We start from the raw sequence: 12,920 nt of genomic DNA, 5'->3' as shown, positions 1-12,920 counted from the left end.
CCAGATTCTTAGTTCATACCTCTCGTTAGTGCCAGTCTCACATATCTAGGGTTTCACACAGACACCTCAACATGGGATTCTTGACTTTCCTCTAACCATAACTTCCTCCATCTTCCCCATCTCAGTAAATGCCACCACCATACACCCAACAACAGAGGTAAGACGTCTGCGAATCTTCTTTGAGACTGTCCCTTATTTTATACATCTGTGGATTTTTATCACCACACATACAGTGACCCCTTCGAACTGCCTACTTGGCTGTGCTCGTTCACTGCAGAACTGGCTCAGCTTCCACCCCTGCCCACCCCTTTCCATTCTGCACATCTGAGTGAACTTTTAAAATTTAAATCAAATCTGTTCTTCTCCTATATAAAACGCCTTAACAACTTCCAGTGGCACTTTGTCTATGACCTCAAATTCCATAGCACACCCAGCCCTGACTACTTCACCACCTTGTCTCATGGGGCTCCTCCTTTCACTCATTCTGTTTCAGTTGGGATTGGGGCAATTCAGATTTCACGCCAGCCACTTCCCAGCCTTGAAGTTGATAAGTTGGCCCTTAAGACTCTTCCTGGTTTGTGACATGGTTGTTCCTTTTCCCGCCTGAAAAAATCCCAATTGCTATTTCCCCCCTTCAGAGATGCCTTCCCTATCTTCGTACCTAAAATCAAGGCTACCTTTTATTTCGTCACAGTGTCATATTTACTTGGAGCTTTCTCATGTTCTTATTGGTCTGTTTTTGCTTAACTTCCTTAACAGGATATAAGCTCCATGAAATCTTGTCTGTTTTACTTTCTTTGGCATCCAAAGAGCCCAGCATACAGCAGGTGCTTATATCTGCATGCTGCGTGCTAAGCTGCTTCTGTGCAACTCTGTGGACTGTAGCCCGCCAGGCTCCTCTGTCCATGGGATTTTCCAGGCAACAATACTGGAGTGGGTTGCCATTTCCTCCTCCAGGGGACCTTCCCGACCTGTTTATCTTAAATCTCCTGCACTGGCAGCCAGGTTCTTTACCACTAGCACCACCTGGGAAGCCAAAAAATCAGCCATACTTTTGAGTAGGCATGACCCACTCCATGCCTCTGCCACATACAAACACAAGTTAAAGGCTGTCATACTTTCAGAGTGTAATAGGACTCTGACTTTGAGATAGGAAGTTAAATAAAAGATATCAGAACATACTGGTAGATAATTTACAAGCAGTCCCAATTTCTAGCAGTAGCTGTGATAACACAGAAAACAATGGAGAAGAGGTGGACAGGCAGGGGTTGACCAGCTGGGCTATTTAATAGCTCTGGACTTGAGGCAAGTCATTCAGCGTCAAAACGTTTGCTTTCTAATTTGCAAAATGGGGCTATTCTGCCCTCCCAACCTGAGGATTTAGGGTTGTCTGTGAGAGTCCTTGGAAAGCTGTTAAACTCCATGACAGTGTGAGCTACAAGCACCAAATAGTTCCTCCTTCTTTGGTCTCTTTTAGGTGCATATAATTGAAGAGAAAGGACTCCCCTCAATTCAACCACAAAGCAGGCTTGTTAAATCCCAGAATCTGCTGAGAGGAGATCCTCCTACACAGAGGGCCCCTGAAGGTATCTGACTTCACTAAATTGCAAACGGCCTATCTGATTCAATTTTTAAGCACTCCCCTGCCTGTGATACTGAGAGCACTGCTTCTTTACTGCTACGAGGTAATCATCAGGATTGTCACTCGTAAGCATTTTGGATTTAATAAGGAAACCATTTAATTTCAAGATTTAAAATGACCTAGACTGCCACATTTCCTTGGTCGTCAAGTACTATATTAAACAGCTTCAAATCAGGGAGGACTAACAGGATAATTTAATTTATTCAGGTTTGCCATACACCAGGGGAATGGCATGAAGCAATGGTGGGTGGGGACCGGCATCCAGGCTTCTTACGGGTTGGCTCACAAGCCTCTCCAGTCCTTACCAGGCACCCCCCTGAAGACGGCTGGGTGAGGGCAGCCGCCGCCGCACGCTCGGCCGCCATTCAACCACTGTGGGGCCAGTTCTGAGTCAGAGCAGTCACCACGGCTTGGCCCTGCTCCTTCCCTTTTGTTTTTCTAACAACCTCTTTCATTGCTGGGGTGACATACAAGCCAGTCTTTGCCAAAGAGGCAGGACAAACTCAAACCACCTCCGTCACAAGGTCTGGGAAGAACCCATAAAACAGGGCACACAGTTAAATTATTCTAAGCAGTTAGGCCTACTTAGAAAATCTGAACTAAGTAGGATAGGATGTAGGGATGGGAGGCTGTACACATTTGCGAAAAGCATAAATAAAATGAGGCAACCCTTGACTGGAGCAGGGAGGGTCAGACCAGCGTGCCCGGTCCACCCCAGGAGTGTCTTGATCAGATCCCTTCTGCCGACTCCACAGCCCGGAGCTGCTGCCTCCGGCTCTCAGTAGCTCCAGCCTGCACGTTAGGGAGCCATCTTGCCATCTCTACCTACTTGTCATTCCATACGGACTGCTCCTTAGTGTGTTAGGGCCAGCGCACAAGGAAAACGGGGAGGGGGGTTCCCTGGTGGTACAGTGGGTAAGAATGTGACCACCAATGCAGGGGACGTGGGTTCGATCCTTGGTCTCGGGAGATTCCAGATGCCGCAGGGCAGTGGAGTCCGCGTGTCACAACTCCTGAGCCCTTACACTGTGACTACTGAAGCTAAGAGAGGTCACGTAATGAGGGGCCTGTGCGCTGAAACCAGGAGTTGCAACTAGAGAAAGTCCAAGGGCAGCAATGAAGAGCCAGCATGGCCAAAAATAAGTAGATAAACAAATACAGTAGCGTGTTAAAAAAGAAAGAAGACAGGGCCCCTGGTTCATAAATTATTAAGAATTTAAAACAGCACAACTAACGCTTAAGACAGTGACAGCAGAGCAGTGAAGCAAGGGTGGCCTCCTTCTAGGCACCAGGCCCGTGCATCTGACGAGGTCACACAAGGCCACAGAACCGGCCTCCTGTGCGGGGCAGGGCGGTGCAAACTCCCGCCTGCCTGCTCACCAGCATCACACCCAGCCCTGATTCATGAGCCAGCCTCAGCGGGTCTTTGGGAAGGGACTGGTTTCCCCTCAACACCACCACCAAACATACAGGATTCCTCCTTACCTGTTCAGCCTCTCCGTTTCCACCTCAAACTCTCTAATCTTGCTTTCCGAGATGGCAGATCCATGGGAATAGAGAGTCTGGAAGATTTCCTGAATGTTGGAGCAGTCCTGAAGAGAGTGGGCCAGGTGCTCTGCCACACTGCTGGACACCTGGACAGGTGAGCATTAATTCCCCTCTGGACAAAGCCACTTCCGGGATGCTGGGCCCCAGGCCCTTGCTTCCCAATTTAAACCGTTAAGCTTTAAACAGTTTAAAGCCAATGTTCCTTGAGAATTGGGCACCAGGAGATAGCTACCAAGATACTTTTCAGTTGCTATAATATAATCCTAGTATAAAAAGTTAACTACTGTGAATGCAGTACATAAACAGAGTCAAAAGGCAACCGCATCCTCTAAGCTCAGGATCCTCTGAGCAGCAGGATGAAAGATCCTCAGTCTTGGGACCTAAAATTTTGCATATTAAATAGTCTGGACACCCTTTCTCCTTCCTAAACCGTTGCCACCCTCAAACCTTGTCTCATGGTTGTTGTAGCTAAGGTGAACATCCCATTCCTTCACTTTCATAATTCGGCTTTGGCATGGAAGCTGGGTGCCTGCAATTTCTGCCCAGTGCAAAATTCTAAAATAGGGCCTTAAAAGGGCTGTTTGTGTTTTTCCCCACCCCTAAGAGTCAAACCAGTCAATCTTAAGGGAAATCAACCCTGAGTAGTTGTTGGAAGGACTGATGCTAAAGCTCCAATATTTTGGTCATCTGAGGCTAAAAGTCGACTCATTGGAAAAGTCCCTGATATTGGGAATGATTGAGGGCAGGAGGAGAAGAGGGCATCAAAGGATGAGATAGCTGGATGGCATCACCGATGCAATGGACATGAACTCGGGCAAACTTTGGGAGATGGTGAGGGACAGGGAGGCCTGGCGTGCTGAAGTCCATGGGGTTGCAACAGTGGGACATGACTGGGCGATTGAGCAACATTAACGATGATCAAATAACTGGATTTTCCAGCCTCACCCCCGAATCCTCAAAGACATCCCCAGGGAACTGAAAGTATTCTCTTTTCACTATACATCAGTTCACAGCCCCAGGGTATTCGGCACTCTACAAATGAGAACTCCAGAACTGAGCTAGAAGGTTCCGGTCTGTCCCAGCATCAGCCACACATCAAAGGCAGCGATCCTTCCCACTGGAGAGCACCTTCCCTTTCAAGAGGGACGTGAGAATAGTCAAGTTCTCTTAGAGCTTCCTGACTCACTTGGTCTCTGGGAAAGCAGGGTGATATAAAGCAAGTATTTCAAGACTTTCATCTGTATCGCCAGTAACAAGACCTCAATCATTTCTTTCTGAATGGCTTCAACTAGAGAAACAAGAAGCTCCCTTTAAAGCTGAAGGGGTAATTCACCACTGGCAAACCACTAAGCATTTTAATCTGATCCTTTGGAAGGAAATCAGGTATGATTTCTTATTACAATCACCTGGTTGACTGGAGGGACCCTGGGCAGTGCTTCTATCAGGGATAAGCCACCGTGTGATTCTATTATGTGACATGTCAGTTTGCGTCTCATGAACACTCACCCCAATGCTGCTGATTTCTGAGCCTAGGACTGGCCGATCAGACGACGAAGATTCAGACCTGGTCTTGGAGAGCTTCACCCTCTCGGCGATCTTAACAAACAAAACAAAACAAATGATCAAAAAACAACACATGCGACTCCCCATATAAACTACTGAGACTGTGTTTATACAGGGCTACTCTTGAACCATGGCAACTAAACCATCAGTTCTTAAAAACGACTCACGTGTCTGATTTTTCTGCCACCTGCTTATTAACTCATGGTTTTTCAGTTAGTACCACTGACATTTTGAGTTGGATATTCTTTGCTGTGGGGGACTGTTCTGTGCACTAGGAGATGTTCACCTTGGCTTCTAGCCACAGTACTCCAGGTGTGACCATCGAAAAGGTGTCCAGACATGGCCAGATAGCCCTTGGGACAAAAATCACGTCTGGCTGAGGCGCACTGGTGAGACTTCATAAACTTGATGGTTGACAACCAACCTTGTTGCAGAGACTGGCAGGGCTACTGGGAAAAGGACATGTAATCATGTGAACCGTCTCTCTGGGGTGGACTCAACATAGGAAGGGGGTCGGGGGCTGTGGCTGAGAATGGAGGGGCTACTTCTCACAGCTGCTGGGGCCTGCCCATCACTGTCATCTATTTTCCTGCTGGCAGGGCTGTCAGTTCTGGGAGTGGGCAGATCATTGGTTCATTACTCAGGGTCTCCCTTCTGGGCTGAACCATGATCCTCGAGAGCACCTCTCTATCCAGCCTGTGACAGAACATCTCACTCTCCACAATGACCTGTCAGCTGGGACAGGCTCCGGCCCGCTGATTAATGAGAGCTGGCATCCAGGTTGCAGCCAAGAGAGACTTAAAACTATTAGTGGGTTATTTCTTCCTGCAGCTCCAGCGCGGGAGGCCTACGCAGGCCCCTGGGAAGCCCCTCGGGGCCCGCTGAGCTAATTGCGTGTTGGCACCGCGGCCCTGCTCCACGAAGGCTGGGGCTGCCCGCACACAGGCGGCGTCCCGGAGCGCACCTTGGCGATGGGGATGTCATTGCTGCTGCTGCTCGTGCTCAGTTCTCCGGTGCTGGGGTTAACGGGGCGGTTGGCGGAAGTGAGGCGGCCAGGGCTGGAGGGGCCCGTGGCCTGCACGCTCTGCAGCCGAGTTTGAAGCTCTCGAACCTGAAATGACAACACCTTCAGACACGTTGGTAGGTTCCCCCTGCCCAAAGAGCAGAAGGGCCAGTTGGGGGGAGGGCAAAGCTTTCATTTACATGAAGAAACCAGCTTCCCTAAAAACCGAAGTCAGCTGAGTCCACACAAAGGGCACTGCTGTTCTTAACTGGACCTGCCATGGGCTGGCCAGCATCTGCCCTTCACAAGTTGGAGGGGGACGTGTTTTCTACGATGCTGGCACAAGGAGAAGGGCCATCTTTAAGGGATGTTCACTTACTCAGTCTTCTGTGCCTGGCCCAAGAAATGGAACCCAGGATGAAATTTGTACTTGTGTGGTGTTCAGAGGACAGAGATCATTTCAACATAAACACATGCCCATGCTATAAATATCAATCCAGGGTGGGTGCATAGGAAGCAGGAAAGAGGAAGAACGTGACTCCATCTGAAGTCACTGGGGAGCTGTCTTTGAGCACAGCCTCCCAGGTGGACAGGGCTGTAGTGGGTGAGATGGCTGAGGGGCTGGAGTGGGGAGACCAACTTGGATGACACACGGTGTCTGAAGAACTGCAAGTTATTCAATGGCATGGGGTAGGAGAGAGACCTGCTCTGGGAAGGAGGAGAGGCTATGGTGATGAGAGGGAGTTGGTACCCACGGCTTCTTCCCAAGGGACTTTGAGATGGGATTATCCCAGGGACAGTAGGAAGGAATACCTAATTAGCCCTTCAGTGTGGAGAGACCCAGAGCCCCCTCAATTACATTTAGAACACACATTTACCTGCACAGAATTTAAATGTCCCAACTCTGCTTCTCTATGGTTACGGCTCACTGACATCCAAAGGGAGAAATGTTCCAAGCAAGTGAAGATGATCATTAGAAACTGGCCTTTCCGATGACCCTGATCACAGTTTGATCACTGTATACAATGTCAGCCTTAAAGGGCACACTGACCGCAGCACCCAAGGGCCCTTACAAATGGGCACCAGACCGTCATGGGAAGAATCAGCACCAGGACATCTAAGCCCGGGTTTCCCCAACCTATTAGTGCACCAGAATGTCCCAGAGGGTTGGTTAAAACACAGAGCCCGGGGCCCCGTCCGCAGAGGTCCTGCTCAGCAGGTGGAGACCACACCCAGGAGTCTGCATGTCCAAAAAGCACCCAGGTGATGCTGACGCACCCGGCTGGCAGCAGTGACCTGCGGGAGGCCCAGGCCACATGGTGCTCGCTGTCTCAGAGACCACGGAGCAGAGCTGCCCGTCTGCCGGCCCCAAGGCCACACCCTTCCAGGCAAACCGCTGTCTAAAAGCGACTGGAGGGCTTTAATTTTTAATATCTTGGATGTCTCCACCCTGTTAAATTGGGAACCAAAAGTAATTGAAATTTCAATAATTCACCAGCATACGAGAAGCCAAGATAGGAAAACTCCCTCGGAGTAAATTGCATTCAATGGTGAAACAGCTCAAAAGTGCCCAATAGCTGGCTCTGGGGTGGCGTGCAGTAACTGTGGGTTAACAGAAATGTGCATCGTCCCCATAAACAACACAGGGCGGCCCTCAAAGCCGTTTAAACACCAGAAAAACACATGCTGTCAAAGTCAAATGGGACTGCTGGTGAGAGATTACAGGGCTTGTCCTAGAGTGGTCCTGATGAACTGTGCCTCTCTGTGCCCCATGGCCGAGGGACAGGATGCGGCTTTCCATCAGGCCAGCTTCTTGGCACCGGGAAAACCACTGTGGTGGAGACCGCGGGTTTCAGGTTCTGCTGCTGTCAAAGTCTGATGAGGTCCTGAATAAGGAACAGTGTTACGACCACTGCCGAATCTAAAGAGTGTCTGAAGCAAAGTGAAAGTTGGTCAGTTGTGTCCAGCTCTTTGTGACCCCATGGACTGTATAGTCCATGGAATTCTCCAGGCCAGAATACTGGAGTGGGTAGCCTTTCCCTTCTCCAGGGGATCTTCCCAACCCAGGGATCGAACCTAGGTCTCCTGCATTGCGGGCAGATTCTTTACCAGCTGAGCCACGAGGGAAGCCCAAGATTTCTGGAGTGGGTAGCCTATCCCTTCTCCAAGGGATCTTCCTGACCCAGGAATTGAACCTGGGTCTCCTGCATTGCAGGCGTATTCTTTACCAACTGAGCTATCAGGGAAGCCCTAAGAGTGTCTGAATCCCTCCCCAAACAATCAGTAGTCTGGGGCTCCAGAATCCCAACTGGTCCACTCATCTCTCTTCTTAAAAAGTAAAACATGGCCCTGGGCATTTTATAAAAACATCATTAAAACTACTCATGTTATAAAAAATGTTTCTTCTTCTAGTCAGTAAAGTCAACATGTCTATTGCGGAAAATTTAAATGACACTGGAAAATGAAGACAAAAAAAGTACCTATGTTCTTTCTTACTCTACAGAGCCCATAGCTTCTAGTCATTTTCCATGGTGTGTCTGTGCGTGGGCGTGCACACCTCAAATGAATTCTGAGTCTAAATACTCATTTTCATATTAAAAGCTTTGGACTAGGAGAATGTCTTTGAAAACTAAAGGATGATAAACATGTTTATTTTGGTCTATGCTTTATTACTTAATGATAATTGTTAGGAGTGAAAAATATCCAGCTGAAGGGAGTGGAGTGAGCCTTCATGGAATGAGAAACAACTAGTTGAGTTAAAAAGCCCTTTCTCCTCTCTTGCTTGGGAAGTGGGATCTTAATTTAGATGAATACATGCACAGAAATGAAGGTTAAAACCAGTCTGCTGACTGTAAGCTTAGGTAAGGCTTGGGAGAGGGGAGAGAGACAGCTATTAGCAACCTTGCTTTTGTTCTTACCAACTGCAGTAAGTTGAATTGTGTACCTTGCCCAAAAGATACGTGCAAGTTCTAAACCCCCAGTCAATGAATTGGACCTTATTTTGAAATATGGTCTCTGTAGATGTAATTACATCAAGGATCTCAAGATGAGACCCTCCTGGAATTGGGGCGGGCCCTAAATCTACTTATAAGAAAAAAGAGAGGGAGATTTGAGACACAGACACACAGAGAAGGCCGTGTACAGATGGAAGCAGAGAGTGGTCACAAATCAGAGGACACCGGGGGAGCGACCAGAAGCCAGAAGAAGTGAGACAGGATTCTCCTCCAGAGCCCATGGAGGAAGTGCGGCCTCGCCAACACCGTGATTTTGCAGACTCCAGAATGGTGAGAGAATGTGTTGTTGTTGTTTTACGTCACCAAGTTTGAGGTCATTACCTAATATACTCATCTTTCACTGAAGATATTTCATTAAAGAAAATATATTTCTCTCAACGAAATACATGCTTTGCAGTTGGGGATTGCCAGAAATCAAAGCACGTCTAAGCTAGGAACTTATACATGTGCCGATACCCTTACAGCCTTTCCCACTGGAGTTCTTCATCATCAGAACATGGAACATGATTTCAGTGGCCATTTCCTCACTTCTTCTAAAGTAAATATGTAGCCAGGTTGCTTCTAAAGGCCTGGAAGAGGAGTGTGTCTGTCACATCTCCTGGAATCCTGGCGGAGTGTGAAGGGGACAGTCTTGTGTCTCAGGGGCTCAGAGTCTAGCCAGACTTCTCGTGACGTGGGCTCCGAGAAGGGACACCAACAAGAAGTGTCAGCACCTGAAAGAAGCATTACTCTGCCTCCTGGAGTGGGAAACACTGGCCTTCAATCTTGAAGGTTGAGGAGCTGTTTAACAAGCAAATAAAGAGGAAAACAGCTCTGACAGGCTCAAGGAAGGAAATGACAATAAAACGCCAGCCCTCCGCTTCTCTTACTTATAGCTCAACGACTTCCCAAAGAGCAAAAAGGGCTTCATAAGATCATCTGATGAGAGAAGAGAATGGACTGGAATGAGGAAGAGAAAGGAAGTGAGTCAAAGCTGCATGTGAGAAATAATGAGGGCTCAAACACTGTCAGTGAAGTGGGAGCAAAAACGGCTACCACTCCTCAGATCACCATCCAAGAGAACTTCCTTTCCTGTAATAACGGGTATGTTCTCTAGCCTCACTACGGTAGCCATAAGCCACATGAACTGTGCCTACTGTTCCCAAGGAACTTTGTTTTTAATTGTCTTCTATTTTAATTAAACTCCAACATAAATAGTCATGCGTGGCGAGTAGTTACTGTATTGGTCAATGCCGTTCTAGAACAACTTAAGAAAGGAGAAAGACAAACTTGTTGCTGGAATGACCCCACGTATCACGGTACTTAGCGAAATGGAGAGAACATACGAAGAAGCTGAGTTTTCACAGATAAACAAAGATGCCAACTGTGGACATGCTGCATTTGAGGAAACCAGGTGTGTGAAGAAGGATTTCAGTCAATGGTAGAAATGTAATCTGAGAGAAAGGGATCAGAACTGGGCTTCTGTGTGTGGATAAGGTATAAGTGTGGAGGTGGGAGGAGAGAGTCCACACAGCTGGTTGGATGGAAGGCTCAACTGAGGATAGGAAGAAAGCGGAGCTTCACTTCCAGGAGAGAAAGAAGAGGTGAGGATAGGTACGAAGAAAGGCATGTTTGCGAACTGGAGAATGAGGATGGAAAAAGAGGTGGCTTCCATCTGATGGTTTTTGTCTGTCTTAGAGACAAGAGTTAAGGTGCTCTGATAGGAGAGAGGGAGGGGATAGGAGCTGTCAGAAAAGAGAAAGGAAGGTGATCTATAAACCAAAGAGCGAGAAAGAGAGGGAGAGGAGAAAAGCTTACATAGCACACTGCAAACTCAGCTGAGCTCTCTGATTTCAGACAGTAGAGTGAGTCAATGCATTGTTTTCTTCAAACCCTGGAGACTTCATCAAAGTGTCAGCAAGGAATAAAAACTGTAACAGTGAAAAGAATGTGCTTGGGGCATTAGCAGAAAGAAGACTTGGGTGCATTCCTTAAAGGCAGAGTGGAAGGAAGCGTACTGATGAAAGACACAGAATGGAAAAAGCCCAATTCCATGATCTACACAAGGGGAGTTGTACACAGGCGCACTCAGAAGGCTGGTAGGGTTTAGATGTGGTCTTGGCAGGTACTAAGAGGACAAGAATGAGAAGCAGGGCTGCAAACGGGGGACGGGGGGTGTGACTGTCTGTATACAGAACAAACGAACATTTCCAGTGTATGACAACTGTGCCTAAACAAACAGGCAGTCTTCCTATTAAGAGTGTACAGAAATGCTTCATAAAAAGGAACAGTGAGAAAGAAATTCACTGCCAAGGTTCAAAGAAAGACAGTAAAATCTCCAGGTGCCAGAAATGAAGTGAAAAATAAGGTTAGAGCGGTAGGAGGGAGCTGGTGCTTCAGGCAGCCGAGGCGGGGCGAGCAGGGCGTGGAGTGAACGTGCCAGGATCCGGGGAGAGGACCCTGGACCGGGGCAGGCCAGGCTGCTGGAACCGACGCTCCTGCATCCAGCTGGGAGGCTCCCTGCCTGGTCCCTCTGTGAGGAGCGGACCGAGGGTGCTGCCCAGGAAGCCGGAAGGCAGCCTGGGCTGTGCGGGAGTCAAACCAGAGAAACCAGCACCTCCGACTCGTGACACAAGAGTGTGGAGTCCAGGTTTATTCTGCCTCCACATTGCGTGCACCGCCCTCCCCCGCCCCGAAATCTGGAAACCGTTCCCTGGTGGCTCAGCCGTAAAGATCCCATCAATAATTGAGGAGACGAAGGTTCCATCCCTGGGTCGGGGAAGATCCCCTGAAGAAGGAAATGGCAACCCACTCCAGTATCCTTGCCTGGAGAATCCCATGGACAGAGGAGCTGGGGGGTGACAGTCCATAGGGTCACAAAAGAGTTGGACATGACTCAGTGACTAAACAACAACAAATCTTAACAGTGAAAACTGGTCTGGATTTTGCCAGACCATTCACTTCCCCAGAAATCGAACTGGTAAACTCCCCAATATCATCAGGGAACTGGAAGAGACTTAAGCCTCCCATGAGGTGCCCAGGACCGTGGAGCTGACTGACATGGAAGAATGGCGGCAGGGAGAGGAGGATGAGACGGGGCAGGCTAAATCAGGAGACGGACCCAACAAAGACGAGATCAGGATGAAGCAGCCTGTAAACCACACACAAGAAACACGTTTAGGGCCCGTAAAGAGATAAAAGGAGTGATTTTTGTATAGAAAAGAAATTGTGAAACAAAAACAGGCAGATGTCAAGCAAGAACAGGCAGATGAAAAAGAAAAGTCCATGGAAAATGTAGTCAATGAAGTGAAATCAATGTACAGGTTAAGCTCTAGACTGGAAAGAGTGGGAAAGAGTGTTTTTCAATAAAATTGGAAAGAGAAGTAGTGAACAGGAACACAGTACAAAGAATTCAAAACATAGCATGGGCAGCTAAATAGACACAAAAGTGCAAGTGTCATTGAGAGGCTCCAACCCACTTCCAAACAAATTCCAGAGGACAGGAACACGGGAAATGACAGAGAAACAATTTTCAAAAAGAAAATAAGTAAGTTTTCCAGATATAGTCCTGAGACTTTATCACGTCAGGTTCTAGATAGTTGTGGCAGTTTTTAGGTATGTCTGCAAATGCTTTGATAGTCCCTCCATCAAAAAGTGGACTCCAGGATTTCCCTGGTGGTACAGTAGATAAGAATCTGCCTGCCAATGGAGGGGACATGGGTTTGATCCCTGGTCTGGGAAGATTCCACATGCCGCGGAGCAACTACGCCCATGGGCCACAACTACTGAAGCCCACTGCCTAGAGCCCGTGCTTTGGAAAGAAAAGTAGCTCCCACTCTCCACAGTTAGACAAAGCCCAAGTGCAGCAACAAAGACCCAGTGCAACCAAAAATAAATAGATTTTAAAAAGGTGAACTCCAATTCCCTTCTCCTTGCACACGCCTGGCCTGAGACTGCAACTGATGAGCAGAAAGTTGTGAAAGTGATGCCACGTAACTTCCAAGGGTAGGTTAGAAAAGGCAATACAATTCTGCCTACCTCTCTCTCGGGGTGCTGGCCCTTACTAGCCAAACATGCTGCTGTGAGGAAGCCCAGGGCACACAGAGAGGATGCTTGTGGGTGTTCTGACCAACAATCCCTGCTGAGGTCCAGACAATGGTCAGCCTTACCC

The 12,920-nt window shown here is 48.1% G+C and overlaps 1 protein-coding gene across 7 annotated transcripts in view; it reads right to left on the bottom strand.

The window, feature by feature from the left end:
- MCC (MCC regulator of WNT signaling pathway) overlaps positions 1–12,920 on the bottom strand; it is a 500,790-nt gene that overhangs the window by 51,906 nt on the left and 435,964 nt on the right. For all 7 annotated transcript variants that reach the window (XM_043470593.1, XM_043470597.1, XM_043470599.1 and 4 more), the window contains 3 exons: positions 5,718–5,864; positions 4,697–4,786; positions 3,128–3,276 (listed from right to left, as the gene is read on the bottom strand). In XM_043470593.1, the coding sequence (XP_043326528.1) occupies positions 3,128–3,276; positions 4,697–4,786; positions 5,718–5,864 (386 nt within the window). The remainder of the gene's footprint in view (positions 1–3,127; positions 3,277–4,696; positions 4,787–5,717; positions 5,865–12,920) is intronic.

Source organism: Cervus canadensis, chromosome 6 (genome assembly GCF_019320065.1).
Source record: "Cervus canadensis isolate Bull #8, Minnesota chromosome 6, ASM1932006v1, whole genome shotgun sequence".
Classification (NCBI taxonomy): domain Eukaryota; kingdom Metazoa; phylum Chordata; class Mammalia; order Artiodactyla; family Cervidae; genus Cervus; species Cervus canadensis.
Note: the sequence above shows the minus strand (reverse complement) of the source record. Positions and strands in the feature narration are given on the sequence as shown.